We start from the raw sequence: 24,178 nt of genomic DNA on the forward strand, positions 1-24,178 counted from the left end.
ATTGGGACATTTAAAAAAAAAAACAAAAAAAAAAAACAGGACAGTCTAAAAGAATACACCAAGCCTAGACTGATCATAGCTTTTAGGAGAAGTCACACGATTAGGGATCGATTAGTGAGGAGCCAGTTTATAGAAGAAAAATCTACCACTTGGTTGAGAGAAGTATGCCCAATAAGAAATTATAAATGTGGCAATTGTGCTTTTTGCAATTACAACCCCCAGTGGAAAACATTGCATTTTGAAAATATCCATTACAAAGTAACAAATCTCATCACTTGTAAGAGCATTTATGTACTGTATTTGGTAATATGTCAATGTGGCCGTCTTTACATAGGCAAGACAGTAAGACATTTATACGAAAGATTCAGGGAACATATTAATTCCATCAGTTCAGGAAAGGGATGCCGCCATCTATTTAAGCATTAGAATAAAGTACATGGAGGTAACCCGAGATGTCTGAGATTTGCTGTGATAGAAACAGTTCCCCACCCCCCGCAAGGAGGAGATAGACACTGTATGCTTTTGAGGAAAGAAGCAAGGTGGATAATACGTTCAGGAGCAATGGGCCTTAACGATAAGAACGATATGAGTGTTTTTATGATTGATATGTGCTTATATGTAATAAACCAGCAGTGTTTGCTATTTGTATCGTCACCATATGGGGTTAACACTGTGAGCTTGCACAGTACACCCATATGGTGACGTACTGTACATAAAAAAGTAGACTCATTCACATCATTATGTCAGTGGCCAGAGGAAGCGCAGGTCGCGCGAAACGGCCGTCGCCGCAACATAATGTGTGCAAGATTGCTGTCCGCCCCACAACCTTCTGTTTTTACCGCAAATTTGACTAAGTAAAGGTGAAGCCGATTTTAGACCGAAATGGTGAGTGCGGCCTATTTCTCTTATATTTGTCCTATCTAAGGTCTGATTGGGGGTCATTCACATTGGGGTCTTGTTGGGGATGTTAGCTAAGGTCTGATTAACATTGGAGGTATGATTGGTGGTCTGACCTGAGGTCTAATTAAAAATATTTTTTTCCTATTGTCCTCTTAAAACCTAGGTGTGTCTTATGGGCGAAAAATGCGGTATGTCTTGTCTACTTCAATATAATAAATATAAAAAAAGATTGTATTGCATAGTTATCTGTATTTGATGGAAGAGCAACGGCTCACCTGTTCGGAATCAAATGGCTCAGAAAACGAGATACCAATTGGGGTGTGACCATATCATCCCAGCCAAAAAGTTGCATCATTGAAACAAAAGGCTGGGGCTGCAGGTCAGACGGGGCACTGCTTGGCATGTCCAAAGCAAGAAGTGTGTATCCTTAAAAACATAAGATTATAGGACATATAGTATAAACTAATTAACAAATGAACAGTTGCAATATAATTTTATGCCGTATAATGACTTCTAAACCTTTACAATATTATGATGAGCAAGGAAAATAGCAAGCAGAAAGTAGACAAGGACGCAGACCTGCTGCTGTGTCAGCTAACTGGGAGGTAGGCGTTTGGGAAAGTCTCAAACTTTTCAAGAATGGGAAGAAGTTTCTCCAGAGAGCAGCAGCAACTGCTAGATGGCGCTCCTTTGCCACGGACACAGACAGTGCCTGAATCCCAGGATTCCCATGTCCTTGTACTGCACGGCTGTGGATGTTCCTGAGAAAGAACGTAAAGAGCTGTTTTAACAGATTTCCATACAGTCAGATGTTTAATAGCTTGTGTTCAATGTGTGTATTAAAAGGCGTACGTATGTAATAAATGAAATGATAATTGATGATGCTAAGATTGATATCATTAAGGCTACTTTCACACCTGAGTTAGGTGCGGATCCCTCTGGTATCTGCACAGACGGATCCGCACCTATAATGCAAACGCTTGTATCCGTTCAGAACGGATCCGTTTGCATTACCATGAACAAAAAAATATATATATAAAAAATTTTTATTTATTTATTTTTGTTCATGATAATGCAAACGGATCCGTTTTGACTTACACTGAAAGTCAATGGGAGGCGGATCCGTTTTCAATTGCACCAGATTGTGTCAGTGAAAACGGATCCGTCCCCACTGACTTACATTGTGTTTCAGGACGGATCCGTTTGGCTCCGCATCGTCAGGTGGACATCAAAACGCTGCAAGCAGAGGCAAACTGAGGCATTCTGAACGGATCCTTTTTCCATTCAGAATGCATTGGGGCTAAACTGATCCGTTTTGGGCCGCTTGTGAGAGCACTGAAACGGATCTCACAAGAGGACCCAGAAACGCCAGTGTGACAGTAGCCTTAGAAAGCATAACTTGCAGAATGTTGGTGAAAATACTTTTTATGTTTTACTACTTTTGCACAATAAAAACACTTTAAAAAAAAAAGTTTTTTGTATTGCTGCATCCCAAGAGCCATAACTTCTTGATTTTCCTTTGTACGGAGCTGTGCAAGTGCTTGATTTTTGCATTACTTTTCATTTGTATCATTTTGGGGTACATCACACTTTTTGATAGTTTTTTATTTTGGTAGTGAATAAACATAAAACAGCAATTTTAGGATAAATAACTTGATAACTGTGTAGTGCAAGTCATTACAGACACGGCGATACCAAATATGCGGAGAGGATTTTTGCAATTTTTTTCCCCTATCTAAAAAGTTTTTTTTTCAATGCTACTATTGCCATCAGTTGTGACCCTTTCATGCGGCAAACCTAAAACCGTTTTACAGAAACAGATATACTAACCTAGGACTGCTCAATCGTTTACAATATTTGATAATCGGAGATCTCTCTAAGTCGCTTTTGTGACATAGTAAATGATGGTTACAGTGGAATTTGCTGCACTCAGAATTTTTTGATTGAACAGTAACCTAATAAAACGTCTTGAAAAGAAACAAAAAGATAACCTAGAACATTACATTCCCAAGGATAAAATGTCACCCTACCATATTCCAGTGAGGGTGCAGAAGCAGGACAGGCATAAGATTTTCTAACGCGTTTTAGAAGATGATATTACACGACTGCTTCCACATCTTTGTTAGTATAAGGACAAACGTTGGCGCCATACAAAGCATCTCCCTTCTGCAGACAATGTGGCATGAATTCAATAATACACTCAATTTTCTTTGATTCCTCTAGTACCGTGCTAGCTACTTAATCTAATTTGGAAGTTGTGACTTTCTAGAGGTTTAATAGAGATATGTCTGCGGGGAATCAATGTTCCCTGAAAAGGGGGGGAGGGGGAAAAAGGCATTAACAAATTTGTCTTGCAGAGCCAGTTTCAAAGCATTGCTGCGGTAGGCTGATGAGCTAAATAACATGCTTATTAAAACAATCTGCAGGAACGCACCGGCATGGCTGTTTCCATTTATCTTCTGGTCAACCCATTCTGTGCGTACATTGAAAGGACTACAATTCCTTTATTAAATTCTAGAAACCGCGCTGTAGAGTGCTACAAGAGCAGAGACACAAGTTTGCTCAGTGTAATGAACAGTCTATTCCGCCCTTGTGTATGCAGCATATGGAAAATAATACCCAGAGTGATTCTACAGTTTATGCCTCAATTTCACCTCACTTTTTTTTTAGCTACAGATGCATTCTTTCTTTCCTCTTGGCTTAAGGTATTTCTATAGAATAAGCCATATACTATATCCAATAGGTGTAGGCGCACCCTCGGGGTCTTTATCTTGATAAGAGATCCAATTCTGCAGCCATTGTGAATGGATAGGTTGCTGCACATGTGCTGCTCCCTCCATTCATTTCTATGGGAGTTCTGAAATTAGCTGCCCTTCCCTAGTGCTGACAGACTCACCCTAATGGTATAATTATAGATTATAAAATAAAAACTAATAAAACAGAAGCACTCAAATCACTACACAAAAACAAATGCGTCTCTATGCTGGATGTGCACCTCCATCCATTGAAAACTTATTTTCTTTTTCTTGCCGATCTTTACTTGCGCGTTTAGCTCAGCTGCATCTCTGTATTATGTCCCCATAGAGCCCACAGTATAAATAATGCCCCCATAGTGCTCCCAGTATAAATAATGGCCTCCTTATTGCCCCCAGTATTATAAGTGATAAAAACAAACCTATTGCTTTCAACTGACCATCAAAACAGTAAAAAAAATAGGACATGTCCTGTTTGGGACATCAGTTATTCACTGGAAAACACGGTCATGTAAATAGTCCCATAGATTACAATGACACCCAAAAAAAAAATGGCTGTCACAAGGCTGTTTTCGTATGAATACAATTATGAGGTGATTACTGTAACATGTGATTGGATTATTGCAAATTCCCTTCAGATGAACAGCAGTCAGTGTGTGAACATACATTATTTATCTAACCCTTGCATTGCCTCGCAAAACGTTGGCCACTTAAAATGCGCTTTTTCCTATAGTAAGCAAGTACAGCTACCTCCGCTGTTGGATTGCAGGGTGGTCGTAACCATGGAAATGAGCAATGTATAATGTGATGGAAAAACAAATCCATCCATCAAAGGAAGCAATATGGGTAATCCCAATACATTAGTAAGAGCCTTGTAACCGAGTATACATGATAAATGCCATTTGCTGAAGTGAGACAACCCATTTAAAGTGAATGTGTCATCAGAAAATGACCTATTGTGTAAATCATGTTATGTTTAACATTTTTAATGCATTTTTTAATAGTTATTTTTAATTTCTGTTCATTTTTATATTTAAACTAAAAACATAAAATCATGCAGTTTTTGCACTGATTGCTAAGCCTAATAATATGTGTCACTTCTTGGTCTAAAGATCACTTTACTGCAGTTATATATTACTCGAAATCTGCCTGTAATGATAAGGAGATACCACCTCTGTGTATAGATAAGACAGGATCCACCATTCACGTTAGGTGATTGTCATATCTTATCTATTCTTTCCTTGTACAATGACCTCTGCACAGGTCACAGAGCATGCCCAGAAAACTCTCCATAGAAGTCAATGAGGTCCCCTCCTGTCCATTGTGTCTTTGGACCTTGGGGCTGCCGTAAAGCAGTTTTCCTAATGCTTTCTAAATGCTGTTGATATCAGATTCTATCCCTTCTCTGATGATGTTTCGTACACAAGCCTGGGGAGCAGGTCTGTGCACGAGACGTCACTGTGCTGGCCATGCCCCCCCCCCCCTTCCTGCACTGGCCGGTTACTGCTGTCTGCCCTGTGTCTCTTCTCCCACTGGATTCTTCATGAAAGTTTAACCCATTCTACCATCAGCAGCACAGACTCAGGGCTGGAGGCTTTGCTGAGCAGCTGCAGGCAGTGAGGAGACAAATGCTGGGCACAAGAGCTGACAAAGGATTTCTGCAGAGCATTGCACAACAGGTAGGGGGAAGATCCTGCGTGTATCAGCAGTGTCATTGTACAGCTGGGACTTGTAGTCCTACACATACAACATGCTGCTGAATATCCCAGCAGTCAGACATTTCACTCAGGGCAGCACTTGTATTCACCAGTCCAACATGTATTTGATTATATGTTGAGTAAGTGTCTGTGCATTTACATGGCCAATCATCGGCCCATGTAAAAGGCTTTAGAAGCCTTTAATGTCTAAACCAGTCTAAGGCTACTTTCACACTAGCGTTCGGAGCGGATCCGTCTGATGTTTCATCAGACGGATCCGCTCCGATAATGCAGACGTTCGCATCCGTTCAGAACGGATCCGTCTGCATTAAAACTTAGAAAATTTTCTAAGTATGAAAGTAGCCTGAGCGGATCCGTTCAGACTTTACATTGAAAGTCAATGGGGAACGGATCCGCTTGAAGATTGAGCCATATGGTGTCATCTTCAAGCGGATCCGTCCCCATTGACTTACATTGTAAGTCTGGACGGATCCGCTCGCCTCCGCACGGCCAGGCGGACACCCGAACGCTGCAAGCAGCGTTCAGGTGTCCGCTCACTGAGCGGAGCGGAGGCTGAGCGCTGGCAGGCGGATGCATTCTCAGTGGATCCGCCTCTACTGAGAATGCATTGGGGCCAGACGGATGCGTTCGGGGCCGCTCGTGAGCCCCTTCAAACGGAGCGCACGAGCGGACACCCGAACGCTAGTGTGAAAGTAGCCTAAATAAGCTCCAAGGGGGAGATTTAGCAAACTGGTGTAAAGTGGAACTGGCTTAGTTACCCCTAGCAACCACTAAGATTCCAGCTTTCATTTTTCAAAGGAGCTGTGAAAAATGAAATGTGGAATCTGATTGGTTGCTATGGGCAACTAAGCCAGTTCCACTTAGGGTTGTTGCGGGTATCGAAATTTCGATACCCAATCGATACTTTTGTCCCGGTATCGATACGATACAGGGATTTCCATTTTTTCGATACTGGGCTGCGCAGTCTAGTATCACAGAACATGAGCGCGCTGCTGTCAGCGCGCTTATGTTCCCTCAGCAGCATAGGGGAGAAGGAAGCAGTCTCTTCCTCCCCCCTGTGCCACACTGCCAATAAAGAGAGGGGCGGGCGCACTGCGCCAATGATAGGAGGTCATTTCATGGGTTCGGATTTTGGTAAGTTAGCAGGCTACATAGAGCGACGCCAAGGAATATTAGTAAGAGCAGGGAGATCCCTGGGCGCCGCTCTATGTAGCCTGCTACTTAAAGTCCGAACCCATGAAAGGTCGTCTTTAACTTTAAATACAGGAGGCAGGTGCCGGCTGCAGAATCACATAGCCAGCACCCTGCCTCTGTGGCAGGGAGCTGCGATCAGCGGCAGTTAAGTGCGGCACCTGAGGAGTTAACTTCTGCTGATCTGCTGCCGGCACCCGCCTCCTGTATTAAAGGTTAATTATCATTGGTGGCGCAGTGCGCCCGCCCCCCTCAACCACCCAAGTATTAAAATCATTGGTGGCAGTGGCCACAGGGTCTTCTCCCCTTCTCATTGGTGGCAGTGGCAGCTTTTGATCGGAGCCCCAGCAGTGTAATCCTGGGGCTCAGATAGGTTACCATGGCAGTCAGGACGCTACTAAAGCCCTGGCTGCCATAGTCAGCTCCCTGCTGCTGTGCACAGAGCACAGGGTAGCAGGGAGAGTGTGAAGTTCTATTCACCCTACTAGAGCTCTATCAGGGTGAATAGGACAAGGGATGAAAAGATCCCAGGTTCTAGCTCCTAAGGGGGAAAATATCACATATTGCCACGTCCGAAAAGTCCAAACTATTAAAATATATTTAAAAAAAATAAAATCTATGCGGTGAACGCCGGAGCAGAAAAGAATAAATAAATAAAAACTGCGTGATTCACCTTTTTTTAAAATGCGGTATGCACGTGTTTTTTTTTTTTCATGTGGTATGGAATGGTATCGCAATACTTTTTTATGGTATTGAAATCGAACACCAGTTTGATAACTATCCCCCCAAATGTATTAAAGTGACTCAAGTTAGATGATAGATAGAATTTTATACCATCTATTGTTGGCTTACTTTGTCACAACATTTTGGAACATTCTGACACATATTAACCCTACTAATATTCTCAATTTTAATTGGAAAAATTCTAAAAAAAAATTGCCACTATTGTAGATTTCGAATTTAATGTCTAAAATGTAGCCGACACATGTGCCTTAACTGCATTTTAACCCCTTAATGATGTTATTCTTTATTGGACGTTATTGGATTTTCTGCGACTGTTGCGTCGCAGTCGCAGCATGTTGCAGTGCGACACCATAGACTGCCATTATAAAAATTGTCGCGCGACAAATGTCGTTGTGTAGACCTAGCCTTAGGGCCATCGACAAATCTCGGGAAACAAAGATGAGAGCTGGCGCTGCTACACACTCTAATGAGTACTTTAGCAGCTTCGTTCTGTGAGGTGTCCCCGTTTCCAGCTAAAGAGGATCCTGTCAAACGAGAAGAATCTGGTAAGAATAAACTGATTGCTATGGCCAGCTTTCCTCTGCACCTTACACTCTACATAGGAGAAACATTTTGATGAAAAAAGGGTTGGGAGGTTGTTCATTTGCTGTATTGATAGGCTTTAGGCTGATTAGCGGTTCTACCTCCTCCGAGTCCCTTTTACATTTACTGGGGAGGTGGAGGCAAGTAATTGCCTAGTATTCACCAGTCCAACTGGCTACAATGGGGTGAGGAAGATTACAAACACGGCCATAATGAAGCTGAATATTTCATTTGGTTTAACTCCTATTTGTTGAAGTCTGTGTGAATGCAATATGCCTCGGAAAAGCCTGGCTGCTGGACAACCCCACAACACACTCAGGCTGTGAAGAATTAGGCTGCTTGTGCAGAGAAAATTGATGATACTTGATAAACAGTCTCTGTTGTAAACCCCTTAGGAGGCGCAAAGCCACACTGGTTGGCATTAGACCAGATAAGCAGTCAAACCAGCTGTAATCTCATTTAGACCTGAGCTGATCCTCCAGTCCTTTCATTCTGTAGGATCAAAGCAGAACCACTGCGGAAGCTGCTGCATCTATGCGACAGGCTTCCCACAAATACACCCCCTTGAAGCCTGTCTACACATAATCTTCTCAGAGCTGGCACAATCAATGGATTTCTGAATTCATTACAAACACAAAGTTCTGAGCGATAGCTACTATGGCACAAGGAAGGCCCATCTCACTTCTCCAGAAGTTAATAGAGGAATACTAGGACAAAAACGCCAGTGCAGACTTCACTTGCAGGCTAATGCTATAGAAATAAACACGCTACCCCATATTTTCTAAGATTGGTGTATCTTACACTAGACTAAGAAGAAAGGTTTCTAATAGTAGAAAAATCAAACTGATGCCGGTTATGAGCAGGTATGGATTTGCTTCAATATCTGCAACCTCTTCAGGCTTCCTACCTAAAGAGGTTCTCCAGGATTAGAAAAGCTAGAATTAGACTTACTGGTAATTCAGTTTGCACGAAATCACCACGACGGCCCACAAGGAGATTGACCCCTGACCTCTGTAGGGGCAGGAACAGAGAGAGGGTTTAAATCCCCCCCTCCCACCACCAACACCAGGGTGTCCAAAATTACAGAGACATAAATAAAAGGTGGTGAGAAAAAATAAATAAGTCAAGAGGATATTACTTCATAACCTCCAAGATCAAGACCAAAATCTAGGGTAGGGAATGTATGTGCCGTCGTGGTGATTTCTTGGAAACTAAATTACCGGCCGGTCTAATTCCGGCTTTTCACATCATCACCACGACGGCCCACAAGGAGATATAAAAAAATTATAAACTAGGGTGGGGGGGAAGCCCTCTCGGCCTGGGAAGAAGACATGGCTCTAGTCGAGTGGGTTCTAAGGTTGGAGGGGCAAGGGAGGCCCTGGATCTCATAACAAAGAGAGATGGAGTCCTTAATCCATCGTGCTAGAGAAGACTTGGAGGCTCTCAGACCCTTATTCTTACCTGAGAATAGGACTAACAGGTTATCGGTTTTATGGAATTCTTTTGTAACCTCAAGGTACCGTAAAACTGAGCGTCTAACGTCTAGTGAATAAAAACTAGATTCTCTACTGTTAGAGGGATTGCTACAAAAAGAAGGCAAATTTATTTCCAGGTTCCGGTGGAAATCAGATACCATTTTAGGGAGAAAACCAAGATCTAGTCTGAGAATGATTCTATCATCGGTGATACGGAGATATGGTTCTTGTATGGATAAGGCTTGTATTTCACCCAGCCTCCTTGCAGATGTGATAGCAATAAGGAAAGTGGTTTTCAGAGATAGGTGTTTAATTGAACCATCTGACAGGGGCTCGAAGGGGGAGAGTGTCAGGCCTGTGAGCACTGCATTTAGGTCCCAAGTAGGGATCCGGGACTTTAGAGAAGGACGGAGCCGAGAAGCGGATGTCATAAATCTTCTAATCCACCGGTGGTTGGCTAGATCTTGATCAAAGAAACAAGCTAGGGCTGAGATCTGTACCTTCAGGGTGGAAGGTCTAAGACCTAGCTCAAGACCTTGCTGGAGGAACTCTAGGATTTTTTGAAAGTTAGGAGGTCCAGAGTTTGGGGCGGGGTTACCGATCCAGGAGCAAAACCTCTTCAAAATTTTGAGATAGATCGAATAGGTGACTTTCTACTTGCCTTTAGGGTAGATATTACCCGATCGGAGAGATACCTTGTGATTTTAGCATCTGGACCTCAGGATACAGGCTGATAATTTTAGGAAGTTTGGGTTGTGGTGCAGGATTGGTCCCTGATGAGGCAGGTCCCTCCTGGATGGGAGAGGCCACGGGTTCTCTACCGAGAGGTTCTTTAGGTTAGGGAACCAACTTCTCTTCGGCCAATAGATGGCTATTAGTATTAGAGTTGTATCTTCTTGGTTGAGCTTCTGGATTATCTTGGGAAGTAGAGGCAGAGGTGGAAATGCGTAACAGAGGTTCAAATTCCACCGTATCGTGAGCGCGTCCAGCGCCCCCAGGCATTGTCCCGTGGATTTAGGGAGCAGAACCTTGGTACCTTTGCGATCTTCTTTGAAGCAAACAGATCTATTTGAGGGGTGCCCCATCTGTCTATCAGCATCTGAAACACGTCCTGGTTCAGCGACCATTCGGTGTGGTCTATTAGCCGTCGACTGAGGTAGTCTGCTTCTACGTTTAGTGCTCCTTTTAGGTGAATCGCGGAGATGGATCTTATGTGGGACTCCGCCCAATTGAAGATCTTTTCTGCCATGGACATCAGCTTCCCTGATCTTGTCCCTCCTTGGTGAGAAAAGAGTATTACACTCACCGGTAATCCGGTTTCCTGGAAGTCTCCATGACACCAAGTCCTGAGATTGACTTCCTTCTGATTGGACAGGAAAAACACAGAGAGGTTAAAACCCCCACCCCCTCCTCACATCACCAGTGTATTTTAACGAAGAACCCCAGGATGAAAGGATAATAGCTAATAGCAGAAAAAAAGGGTGGGATATATGTGGTGTCATGGAGACTTCCAGGAAACCGGATTACCGGTGAGTGTAATACTCTTTTCCCCAGTCGTCTCCATGACACCAAGTCCTGAGACAATATCAAAGATACAATTAGGGGGGGACAACTGCCGACAGGACCTTACGTCCAAATCTTAGGTCGTCATTAGCAGCTACATCTAGTCTGTAGTGCTTAGTGAAAGTATGAACTCTTTTCCATGTTGCTGCCCTGCAAATCTGTTGTAAGGAGGCTGAGGCTTTTTCCGCCCAGGAGGCAGCCATGCCTCTCGTAGAATGTGCTTTTAGGGAAGCAGGGACGTCTTTTCCCTGAGCTTTATATGCTTCGGAGATTGCCATCTTAATCCATCTGGAGATGGAACTTTTTGCCGCTTTCTTCCCTTTGTTAGGACCTGAAAATTGGACAAACAGATTTTTGTCTTTTCTCCAAAGGCTGGTAGCTTCCAGGTACTTTAAGACCGCTCTCCGGACATCTAATGTGTGGTAAGTGATTTCTTGATCGTTTTTCGGATCGTCACAGAACGAGGGGAGAACAATGTCCTGAGACCTATGGAAGGTCGAGACTACCTTGGGGAGGAAAGTCGGATCTAATTTGAAAATTAATTTGTCCTCAAATATTGCAAGGAATGGTTCTTGGATGGACAAGGCCTGCAGCTCACAGACCCTTCTGGCTGAGGTTATTGCCACCAGAAAAATCGTTTTAATGGTAAGCCATCTGATGTGGATAGAGTCCAGAGGTTCGAATGGATCGGAGGTTAGACCCCCTAGTACTGTATTAAGGTTCCATGGTGGCACCATGTTTCTAATTGTAGGTCTGATCCTATCTGCCGCCTTAAGGAATCTGGATATCCAGGGATGTTCCGTTAGCTTGGTATTATATAGTGCTCCTAAAGCCGATACCTGGACCCTAAGGGTATTGGGGGATAGACCTAAATCTAGCCCTTCTTGAAGAAAATCCAGGATTAGTGAGATGTTGGCTCTAAACTGGTTGAAGGAGGTCCCAGACCAATCAGCAAATTTCTTCCATATTTTTTGGTACTTGTCGTTGGTACTCTGTTTCCTGCTAAGGAGTAAGGTGTTCACTACTTTTTTTGATAGACCAAAGTTTAATAAGTTGGATTCTTCAGAATCCAGGCTGTTAACTTTAGTATTTTCAGGTCTGGGTGAGAAATAGGTCCCTGACTTAGAAGGTCCGGCCTTTGAGGTAGAAGGAGAGGAGCTTCCACGCTGAGGGCTTTCAAGAGGGAGAACCAACTTCTCTTGGGCCAGAAGGGGGTTATCAGGATTAGTGTACACTTTTCTTTTAGGAACTTCTGTAACACTCTGGGGATAAGCGGAAATGGGGGGAAGGCGTATCACGTAATTCCCCCATGTTCCCTGGTAGGAGTTCCCCTGGACGACCGCTCCCCACCCGTGGAGGCTGGCATCTGTTGTGATGACTAGAGGGAGATCTTGTGCCCAGAAAATCCCGTTTTCTAGGTTCGAATTGCTGAGCCACCAAGTTAGTGATTTTTTGGTCTCTGCATCTAAGAATATTTTCCTCTCTAGGGTTAATTGCGATCTGTTCCATTTGTCTAAGATGCATTTCTGGAGTGGTCTTAGATGGAACTGTGCCCAGGCAACTGCTGGAATGCAAGCGGACAGACTCCCTAGTACCTTCATGGCCTGTCTTATTGAACAGAATTTCTCCTTCTTGAACTTCCTCAAAGCTGTCTGAAGTTTTACTATCTTTTGAGGTGGTAGAAAGGATCTTTGGGAGACTGTGTCTAGAGTAATGCCCAGAAAACTTTCCGTTTGGATGGGATTAAATCCGATTTTTTCCAATTGATGAGCCAACCTAGGCTCTGTAGATGATCCAGGACTAACCCGAGATGGATTCCCATGGTCTCTATGTTGTCCGCCACTACCAGTAGGTCGTCCAGATAGGGGATCACACAAATTGCCTTTTCTCTCAAGGTTGTCAAGGCTTCCGCCATTATTTTGGTAAAAACCCTTGGGGCAGAAGAGATCCCGAAGGGGAGACACCTGAACTGGAAATGCTGAATGTTTCCCTCCAATTCTATTGCGAACCTTAGGAATTCCCTTGATGACCTGTGAATTGGGACGTGATAATAGGCGTCGCTTAAATCTATTGTGGCCATCACTGCATCCTTTTTTAAGAGTTTCACTGCTGACTTCAGGGTCTCCATTTTGAATTTTTGATATCTTACGTATTTGTTTAGATGTTTCAGATTTATAATTACCCTGGATTTCCCGTTTGGTTTCTTTATAATGAAGAGGCGGGAATAGAATCCCAGTCCTGTCTGATTTTTCGGGACGGGCTCTATGGCGTCCAAGGTTAATAGGTTTTTTATGTCGTTTTTTAAGGTCGCAGTTTGAGATGGGGGAAGGGTAGTGATCACATATTTCTGTGGAGGGGAAGAGAGAAGATCTATCAGATAACCCTCTTGTATAATACTTAAGATCCACCGGCTGTTTGTTACATGCTCCCAAGATCTTAGAAAGGAGCCGAGTCTTCCCCCCACTGGTATGGCATCATTGTTTGTTGTTGGATGAGGAGGCTTCGGCCCGATTTGGGTTGAAGAGGAAGCTTCTCCCCCTGCCTCCCTTCGCATAGCTCCACCTCCCAGTCTTCCCTTTATCTTTTTTATTTTCGGGTTGAAAAAATCGGTCACGAAAGGGCTGCCTTTTTTGTTTATATCTTTCCTCTGGAAACCCTCTTTTTTTATTTGTCGCGTTGTCTAGGATTTTATCTAGATCTTCTCCGAAAACGTACTGACCGTGGAAGGGGAGTGCGATTAATTTATTTTTAGATGTGATATCTCCTGACCACGCTTTAAGCCATAGTGCCCTTCTCGCTGTATTTGAGAGAACAGCTGTACGGGCGGACAGTTTAACTGATTCAGCAGCTGCGTCTGCTAGAAAGGAGGTTGCCATCTTTAATAGAGGCAAGCTCTCTAGAATTTGATCCCGTGGTGTCTTATTGACCAGATGTATCTCTAGCTGGTCTAGCCAAAGGTTCAGTGTTCTGGCCACACATGTGGAGGCAACGCCCGGTTTGAGAAGGGCCGCCGTAGTCTCCCAGGTCTTTCGCAAGAGACTTTCCGCTTTCCTGTCTAGAGGATCTTTCAATTGTGCTGAGTCTTCAAACGGTAGGGCCGTATGTTTTGCTACCTTGGCCACTGGCGCGTCTACTTTGGGAATGGTCTCCCAATCCGTACAGTCCTCTTGGCTAAAGGGGTAGCGCCTCTTAATTCCTCTTGGGATAAAGGATCCTTTATCCGGTTTTTCCCATTCAGACCTAATTAATTTTTGGACACTATCAGGGACTGGAAAAACGGCCTTCTTCCTTTCACCTAGACCCCCAAAAATTTCTTGCTGGGTAGACCTAGGGGTTTTAGGCATCTCCATCTGAATGGTGGCCCTGATGGCCCTGATAAGTTCATCAATATCTTCAGGATTGAACAGGAAGCGCTTATATTCGCCCTCTTCATCTGAAGATGCCGGGTGTTTTTGGACAGATTCGGAGTCTGAGACCGCCAGCCCCTCAGAGTCGGAATCCAGGATAAGTGATTTAACACTACGGGCGTCCTGAGTGGGGGGAACTTTGGGAGGAGTAGGTTCTCTGGTAGTTAAGGCTAGCTGAACCTCTTCTTTTACCACTTTTCTAATGTCTTCAATTAGACTAGAAGACTCAGACTTGATGACACTGGCAGTACATTCTTTACACAGGGGCTTGGATCCAGTGTTAGACAATCTTTTGCAGCAAATACCACATTTTCTAGTTTTTTTGGCTGCAGAAGCCGAATCCTTTTCTCCCTGAAATGGTAAGGGAGGAAAGGATGAGCAGACTGAACCCACCATACAAGGCATGTACCTGAGAACAGGTTACTCACTGTCCCAGGGTTTGATGCAGGCTCGGTTCCAGAGCCCGGCGTGAGGGGGGTGCTCATCTTGACTCCCGACCGCTTCAGAGATGCTTCACCAAAATATGTGAGCCGCGCTATGCAGGGCGCCGTTACACAGGTCCTGAGCGTTTTTATAGTGTCTCCATGTGCTTCTCATGCTGCAGGACCTGTGGCGCATGTTGATGACGTCAGCGCGCTTAGCTCCGCCCCCGGCGTCTGACGTCATCCGCCTGCCGGCCGGAAGGGACACATCACAGTGCCGATCCGCCGTGTTCCTCCTTCCCTCTGCATCAAGCCCTCCGGGACCGCCGCAGAGGGAATCTTCGCAGGGGCACTACCTATGTGCCCGAGCCCAGGCCTAACCAAACGGAGGAGGGAGAGCTGCACTGCAGATCCGACCTCGGCCCAGATGAAAAAAAAAAACTCCAGGTGAGCCCAAACGAGCTCCGTGCACCTCTCCTGCTTCCTATCCTGATGGGACAGGAAAAACACTGGTGATGTGAGGAGGGGGTGGGGGTTTTAACCTCTCTGTGTTTTTCCTGTCCAATCAGAAGGAAGTCAATCTCAGGACTTGGTGTCATGGAGACGACTGGGGAAAGGTACGCTACTGCTGTCGTGTTGTCGGAAAGAACCTTCACATGTAGGCCCTCGAGTAGATCTTATGCTGCCTTTAACGTTTCCCAAACCGCTTTCAGTTCTCTGAAGTTGGAGGATTGAGAACGAGTTGTTGGCGGCCAGGAACCCTGAAAATAATGATCTCCCACTTTCGCTCCCCATCCTTTATGTCTTGCGTCTGTTAGGACTTGAATGTAAGGAGTTTTCTCCCAAGGAACTCCTAAGGAGAGGTTGTTTGCGCTCGCCCACCAGTCTAGGGAGGCCTTTACTGTTGGAGGGTTAAACACTTTGTGATTTAAGGAGGTCTGCTGTCTGTTCCAGACTTTGAGGATCCAGGCCTGGAGGGTTCGGAAGTGCGACTGGCTCCAGGGGACAGAAGGTATGCAAGACGAGAGGAGCCCTAGAAGGCTCATGGCTTCTCTTATGGGGCAAGACCTTCTGCCCTGAAACCTTCGGATCTTTAATTGAAGGTTCCCGATCTTGTCCGATGGGAGGAATGTATGTTGAACCCGAGAGCAGATGATATCCTAAAGGGAAGAGCTGTAAACTGGAAGTGAAGGGTTGCACCCTTGCGATCTTGAATGGCAAATCTCAGAAACTCGGATAGATCGGGACGAGATAGTAAGCATCCCTTAGGTCTACTGTACACATCAGAGCGTTCCTTCCTATTAGTGGTATCAGGGATTTTAGGGACTTCATCCTGAATTTCTGATATACTATAAACCTGTTTAAGGTCTTTAGGTTTATGATGGTGCGAAATGAACCTTCCTTCTTTTGCACCAAGAAGAGATTCGAATAGAACCCCCGTCCTGGCTGTGTTGATGGTACTTGGGTTACCACGCCCATGTCTAAAAGGTTCTGAACCCCCTGCAGGATCTTCTTGCGTACATTGAAAGAGCTCGGATTGGTTACAATGAAGAGGTTTGGGGGAGATGAAGAAAACTATCTGGTAGCCGGATTTTATGATCTCCCGGACCCAAGGATTCAGAGTAATGGACTCCCATGGGGCTAGAAAATTCTTCAATCTCTTCCCCTGCCTCCTTTAGGGTAGCTCCAGCTCCCCTTTATCTCTGTAGGGCCTACTCTGACTAGTGGGGGCACGAAAGGGATATCTCCTTTTATAGGGTCGTTCCTCCGGGAAACCCTTCTTGTCTGCCGCTTTTTCTAAAATACGGTCTAACACAGGGCCGAAGACATACTCCCCCGAGAATGGGATGGAGCACATCCCGTCTTTGGCGGCGAATCTGACAGATTCTGCCGAAGCGTCCGCCATAAATGCAGTGGCGGATTTTAGCAAGGGAAGGGACCTCAAGATCTCTTCTCTAGGGGTGTTGTCCTGAATATGAGACTCCAAGTCGTTTAACGACAATCCCATGGATCTTGCCACAGAGGTGGCGGCTATATTAGATTTTAGGCTGTACATAGCGGCTTCCCACGATTTTTTCAACAGACTATCTGCCTTCCTGTCCATGGGGTCGCGTAACTGGGAGGCGTCCTCAAAGGGTAAGGCAGTCTTTTTATTAACTTTTGCCACCTGTACATCAATTTTAGGTGTTTCATTGAATATCTTGCATTCATTTGGATCAAACAGCAGTCGATTCTTAAAGGATTTGGACACCCCCACGCGTTTCTCAGGATTTGACCACTCATCGAGAACCATATCGCTTATATTCTCATTAATCGGGAAGACATGGGTTTTCTTAACTCGAAGTCTCCCGAACATCTCATCCTGCACAGAATGAGTTTTTGGAGCTTCTTCCACCCCCATAGTGGCTCTGACTGCTTTTAGCAAGTCTGGCATGCCTTCCGAGGAGAAACAAAATCTTCTATCGGATTCAGAAAATTCTATAATCAGAGGAAGCTTCCTCATCATCCCAGGGTCTAGAGGATGAAGCGTCTTCCGCAATCTCTTCTGAATTGGAGGAAGAAAGGGACGCTATTCTCTGTCTGTTAGATGGAGGTAGATCCCTGGGTAAGGAGGAAAGCTGGGATAAAGAGGATTTTACTTCCTCATGTATCATGAATCTAAGTTCTTCAGTAAAAGAAGGCTGTTCTTCCTGTATAACGCTAGAGATGCAATCCTTACATAACCTCTTATGGTAATCGTCTGGAAGCCGCTTATAACAAGATATGCATTTAGCAGGCTTCCTAACTTTCTTCTGTGCCTCCTTAGGGACCTAGGAGGGGAAAGTAACCCCAATCAGGCTAGCAGAACACATATATACGTATATAATAATAGTATAAGCCCCAAGCCTGAGAAAGAGTGGAGGAGAAAGACGGACGACACAGGTACCCTGACAAAAGTGCAGACAAAGTTATCAGGATAATAGCACTTCTCCCCACAGGGGAACTTACGGCAGGGCAGGGAGAGCAGGGTTCCGCCGACATGTCGGCACAAACAACTAGCTGTTGCCTCGGCACTTCCATGTGCTGTGCAGATGTTTGTAGGAGCCGCGCACTTTATACGTCACTTCCTCCGTCCACCGGAAGGGACGTTGCCGCATACCTGAAGCGCCCGACGTGCAGCCCGGCTACAGCCATAGGAGGCCCAGCGGGAGATCGCGTCCAGAGGAGCAGGCTCACGTATCAAACAGAACGAGGCCTCCCACATCACCCCTGCCCAGCTTTAGTACTGAGACCGCAGGGGAACAGCAAGGTAATCCGGTGTGGTGTTTAGGAAAAAAACTTTTATCTTCATCTCCCTGGGTAGGGAGACTCTCTCTTTGCCCCTGTCCTCTGTAGGGACAGAAAAACACTGGTGTTGGTGGTGGGAGGGGGATATTTAAACCCTCTGTTCCTGCCCCTACAGAGGTCAGGGGTCAATCTCCTTGTGGGCCGTCGTGGTGATGAGGTGGAAAACATTGCTGCTTTATTCCAAAAAGAGCACCACTCCTGTGCTTGGGTTGTGTCTGGTTTTACTGCTCATTAAAATGAATGGGGCTAAGCTGTAATACCACACTGAACCTGTGGACAGGGGTGGTGCTGTTTTTGGAAGAAAGCAGTCATCTTGCACTAGTCCTGGAGATCCACTTTAATAAAATGGGATTACAACTACCCATTTTCCTGTTACTCATCACATTTGGCAAGACACAGGGAAAGTTGTCTTTTTTTTCTGTTGCACCATCTGCAATTTTTTTTTTTTTGCACAGTTCACACTAAAGCAAGCTGCTTAGTAAATGTGGGCAACAGTATGCATATGAATTCTGACTAAAAAACATTCTTCTTACATTTACAACAGTGAAGGAATGAACTCTTCTGTTCCACACTTACTTTTAACAGAAGCATACAAGAAGCCTCCAGGAAGAAGAGCGTGGCATGAAGTTATGTTCTTGCCGTCAAAACAACGGACACCACAATGAAAATTCTGTGGACTCCATTATAAGTCAATGGCATCCATCAGGCACTACTGGTGTGAAGGACCCAGCATGGCATCATGCTTTCAGTTTATAAAAGGAACCATGTCTATACTGTGAACAGCATAAAACACCTTTGAGGTTCAGGATAGAAAATTTCTGACTTCCCAGTTTGGCCAGACTAATGAGGCATACCTCCCATGTTTTGGAGTATGACCACATAGGATGCAAATTTGAAGGCCTCAGAGCCTCCATACTACAGTGCCCAATAAGGTATTAATTAGAAGATCAACAGCAACTCCTTGTGGAATAAGTAACATGCACAACGCAAACCCCTGAATATGAAATGTGTTCAGAGGAGAGAAATAATAATTCTGAAAGTTTTTACAGTGTGAAAGGATTGAAAACTTCTACATACATGGGCATTCATGGCAAATGGTCATCAGTGTAAAATTCTGAGATTACAAATTTCCAGAGACTCGCACTAGATAGTAGTATATATAATATACACACACATACATATAGAGACCTGCCATATCCTTACAGAAATGCAATTGGCTGCATACCTTTGGGACTCCTGAGCCATTTAGCTTTTGTTCCCTTATAGTGCCTTTCGGGTTGGTGCACAATAACAGTAATTACCGGTCCTCAGCACACTATTTGGTGCTGAAACGAACGGCAGAACAGTGGATGCCAGCAGGACACAGGAGTCACAAAAGAGGTTTGTGGCTGTAATACACACACAAGTCAGTAATCCAATGTTCTAGCCGCATCTTATTGTTGTATAATAATAAATCCTATGCATGCCAAAACTATACTGTATAAGTAAAGCACTCCATTTCGGGTCATCCATTGCAGATTCCATCGAAAGACAAAAAAGTCCTGCATGCAGGACTTTTTTGTCTGGTAAAAAACAGCACTTTGAAAGGATTCCATTATAGTCAATAGGATCTGTTTTAAAGTCCAGAGTTAATTTCAAGTGTTCTATTTGCATTTGGAATCTGTTGCTGTCAACTCTCAATATGAGATCCAAAGAGTTGTCACTATCAGTGAAGCAAGCCATCATTAGGCTGAAAAAACAAAACAAACCCATCAGAGAGATAGTAAAAACATTAGGGGTGGCCAAAACAACTGTTTGGAACATTCTTAAAAAGAAGGAATGCATCGGTGAGCTCAGCAACACCAAAAGACCCAGAAGACCCCGGAAAACAACTGTGGTGGATGACCGAAGAATTCTTTCTCTGGTGAAGAAAACAACCTCCACAACAGTTGGCCAAATCAAGAACACTCTCCAGGAGGTAGGTATCAAAGCCAACAATCAAGAGAAGACTTCACCAGAGTGAATACAGAGGGTTCACCACAAGATGTAAACCATTGGTGAGCCTCAAAAACAGGAAGGCCAGATTAGAGTTTGCCAAACAACATCTAAAAAAGCCTTCACAGTTCTGGAACAACATCCTATGGACATATGAGACCAAGATAAACTTGTACCAGAGTGATGGGAAGAGGAGAGTATGGAGAAGGAAAGAAACTGCTCATGATCCTAAGCATACCACCTCATCAGTGAAGCATGGTGGTGGTAGTGTCATGGCGTGGGCATGTATGGCTGCCAATGAAACTGGTTCTCTTGTATTTATTGATGATGTGACTGCTGACAAAAGCAGCAGAATGAATTCTTAAGTGTTTCGGGCAATATTATCTGCTCATATTCAGCCAAATGCTTCAGAACTCATTGGACGGCGCTTCACAGTGCAGATGAAAAATGACCCAAAGCATACTGCAAAAGAAACCAAAGAGTTTTTTTAAGGGAAAGAAGATGAATGTTATGCAATGGCCAAGTCAATCACCTGACCTGAATCCGACTGAGCATGCATTTCACTTGCTGAAGACAAAACTGAAGGGCAATTGCCCCAAGAACAAGCAGGAACTGAAGACAGTTGCAGTAGAGGACTGGCAGAGCATCACCAGGGATGAAACCCAGCATCTTGTGATGTCTATGCGTTCCAGACTTCAGGCTGTAATTGACTGCAAAGGATTTGCAACCAAGTATTAAAAAGTGAAAGTTTGATTTATGATTATTATTATGTCCCATTACTTTTGGTCCCTTAACAAGTGGGAGGCACATATGCAAACTGTTGTAATTCCTACACCGTTCACCTGATTTGGATGTAAATACCCTCAAATTAAAGCTGACAGTCTGCAGTTAAAGCACATCTTGTTCGTTTCATTTCAAATCCATTGTGGTGGTGTTTAGAGCCAAAAATGTTAGATTTGTGTCGATGTCCCAATATTTATGGACCTGACTGTATATGTACCTAATCAATGTCGCCTGTGGGATAGATGGGGCAAAAGTGCACAAAAATGCTACTCCCCTGATAATAGGAGCGCATTCACACTTGAAGGTGCCACTCCTTCAAGAACATAAACTAGGGGTGCACCGAAATGAAAATTCTGGTCCGAAACCGAAAATTCAGGATGCCCTTGACCGAAAACCGAAACTGCCTTTTTGCCCAAATACTTTTAAAATACTTTTTTTTTAAATGATTTTATTAATTCTTTTTCATGAATGAAATTCATCTGTGGGTGGCGCTGTTATGGAGGGGGGGATATGTGCACTGTTATGGGCATAACAGTGCACAGATCCCTTTCCCCATAACAGTGCACAGATCCCTTTCCCCATAACAGTGCACAGATCCCTTTCCCCATAACAGTGCACAGATCCCTTTCCCCATAACAGTGCACAGATCCCTTTCCCCATAACAGTGCACAGATCCCTTTCCCCATAACAGTGCACAGATCCCTTTCCCCATAACAGTGCACAGATCCCCCCTCCCCATAGCAGTGCCATAGACCGATCCCCCTACCCATAACAGCCCCAGCCCTGCTGCTCACAGCAGACTAATCACTCACTGCATCTTTATTTTACTTTACAATCGTGACGCTCCAGTAACAACTCTGCAGGCAGAGCGGAGGGCGGCGTAACGTCACTTACTCACGTGACGCACCTGCTCCGCCCACTTTATGAATGAAGGAGGCGGAGCAGGCACGTCACGTGAGTAAGTGACGTTACGCCGCCCTCCGCTCTGCCTGCAGAGTTGTTACTGGAGCGTCACGATTGTAAGGTAAAATAAAGATGCAGTGACTTAAAGTAAACCGCCCGCCCGGCGCGGGTGACAAATCCCACAAATCCCAAACCCCATATTTTCTGCCGATATGTACCAATATCGGCCGAAATGGATCAGGCCCATTTTCGGCCGATATTTTCGGCCGCCGGAATTTCGGTGCACCCCTAACATAAACTTATCAAAAATCACGAGAAAAAGATACAAAACATCCTGCACGATATGATAACTGAATATGCGGATGTAGAGTGCTGCCCATAATTATTCATACCCCTGGCAAATTTTGACTTAGTTACTTTTATTCAACCAGCAAGTAATTTTTTAATGGGAAATGACAAATCATAATAAGATAATAAGACGATGTACAAGAGGCATTATTCTGGAAAAAAAAACATTTCTCAGCTTTTATTTACATTTGAGCAAAAAATACAAGATGTTCCGCACTGTGGAAAATCTCAGAGGACGTGGTCGGAAGCCAAAAGGGACACCTGTGCTGGCCAGGAGGAAGGCCATCCTGGTGGCAATGTCTCAAGGCAGACAATCCAACGGACATTGCACATTGCAGACCAAAGAGGGCGCCACTTCTCCAGATAAGGCACACAAAAGCTTGCTTGGCCCTAGCAAAAGCTCATCTGGACAAAGAAGACGACTTCTGGTCTTCTGTGTTATGGTCAGATGAAACAAAAATTTAATTGTTTGGTCACAATGATGTTTCCTTCATTTGGCGTAAAAAAGGAGAAGCCTTCAACCCAAAGGACACCATCCCCACTGTCAAACATGGTGGCGGAAACCTAATGCTTTGGGGGTGTTTTTTAGCCAATGGACCAGGGAACCTAATCACAGTAAACGGCACCATGAAAAAAGAGCAATACATGAGGATTCTCAATGACAACATCAGGCAGTCTGCAGAGAAACTTGGCCTTGGGAACCAGTGGACATTTCAGCATGACAATTACCCAAAACACACAGCAAAAGTGGTGAAGAAATTGTAAGCAGACAACATTAACGTTTTGGAGTGGCCCAGCCAGAGTCCAGACTTGAATCCAATTGAGAATCTGTGGACGGAGCTAAAGGTCAGGGTGATGGCAAGAAGACCCTCCAACCTGAAAGATTTGGAGCACATTGCTAAAGATGAATGGGCAAAAATTCCTGTGGAGACATGCAAAAAGCTGGTCTGCAATTATAGGAAGCGTTTGATTGCTGTAATAGCCAATAAAGGCTTTTCTATTGGCCACCATAAAGTTCAGGAAGTGTTGGTTCCACAGTATAAGGCTACATGCACACGACCGTTGTGTGTTTTGCGATCCGCAAATCGTGTATCCGCAAAACACGGATGGCGCACGTTCCGCAATTTGCGGAACGGCACTGACAGCCTTTAATATAACTGCCTATTCTTGTCCGCAAAGCGGACAAGAAGGGGAAGGGACCACGGAACAGAGCAACAGATGCGGACAACACACAGAGCACTGTTCGCATCTTTTGCGGCCCCATTGAAGTGAATGGGTCCGCATCCGAGACGCAAAAACTGCGGCTCGGATGCGGACCAAAACAACGGCCGTGTGCATGAGTCCTAAAGCTGTGGCCTGCTCTCACTGCATTCATTGGAATCTGTCTGGCACAAGGAAAGGTATGGAGTGGGCTCAGCATGCACGTTGGTACCTGCATCCCCTGGAAGTAATGGAGGCCATTATGGCACAAAAAATGATAAAAGGCAGAGTGGACCCAGCATGCATGTGGAACCAACACTTCCTGAACTTTATGGCGGCCATTATGGCGCATAACAGGTAGTATTTAGTGTTAGGTTCCCGTCTTACAGAGATCGCCTTGACGTTTGGCAGACGGGCCCAAATAGTTTTGTACAAAATGCTTTTGCCAAGCATCTCACTTTATAAAATAAGTGGAGCATTAGCACCTGAATATTTTTTATAACTATGACATTATTGTACTTTATTTGGTTTGCAGAGTGCTGTTGCATTGTCTTTTTCTCTCTACATCCGCATATTTAGTTATCATATCGTGCAGGATGTTGTGTATCTTTTTCCCGTGATTTCCAAATCCAGCACTTCCATAATTTTCATTGTTCTGCTCTTGGGGAGAACAGAAATGGCTGGAAGATATTTAGTAAACCACAATGAACTCCACGGACTTTGGAAAAGACAAATAGGTGGAATATTTCTCCAAGGATATGGGAAACACCGCATAGGATGAATTTCCTTTAGCTCTTATGCTCCTTACCATCAGCAAAGAGCAAAAGCAATGGGTTATCAGTGTCCTAATTCTTTTAATATTTGCCAGATCCCGCTTTGTGTGATGAT

The 24,178-nt window shown here is 44.5% G+C and overlaps 2 protein-coding genes across 3 annotated transcripts in view; both read right to left on the reverse strand.

Annotated features, from left to right (window-relative positions):
• MMS22L (MMS22 like, DNA repair protein) overlaps window positions 1-24,178 on the reverse strand; it is a 167,255-nt gene that overhangs the window by 72,045 nt on the left and 71,032 nt on the right. For both annotated transcript variants that reach the window (XM_040428788.1, XM_040428789.1), the window contains 2 exons: window positions 1,480-1,661; window positions 1,176-1,326 (listed from right to left, as the gene is read on the reverse strand). In XM_040428788.1, coding sequence (XP_040284722.1) covers window positions 1,176-1,326; window positions 1,480-1,661 — 333 coding nt within the window. The remainder of the gene's footprint in view (window positions 1-1,175; window positions 1,327-1,479; window positions 1,662-24,178) is intronic.
• On the reverse strand, window positions 12,654-15,187 carry LOC120998209 (lamina-associated polypeptide 2, isoforms alpha/zeta-like). The gene is made up of 2 exons (XM_040428790.1): window positions 14,762-15,187; window positions 12,654-14,684 (listed from the first exon to the last, which is right to left on the reverse strand). Exons 1-2 carry the CDS (start codon window positions 14,816-14,818, stop codon window positions 13,401-13,403), a joined length of 1,341 nt encoding a protein of 446 aa, XP_040284724.1. The 5' UTR covers window positions 14,819-15,187; the 3' UTR covers window positions 12,654-13,400.

Source organism: Bufo bufo, chromosome 4 (genome assembly GCF_905171765.1).
Source record: "Bufo bufo chromosome 4, aBufBuf1.1, whole genome shotgun sequence".
NCBI lineage: Eukaryota > Metazoa > Chordata > Amphibia > Anura > Bufonidae > Bufo > Bufo bufo.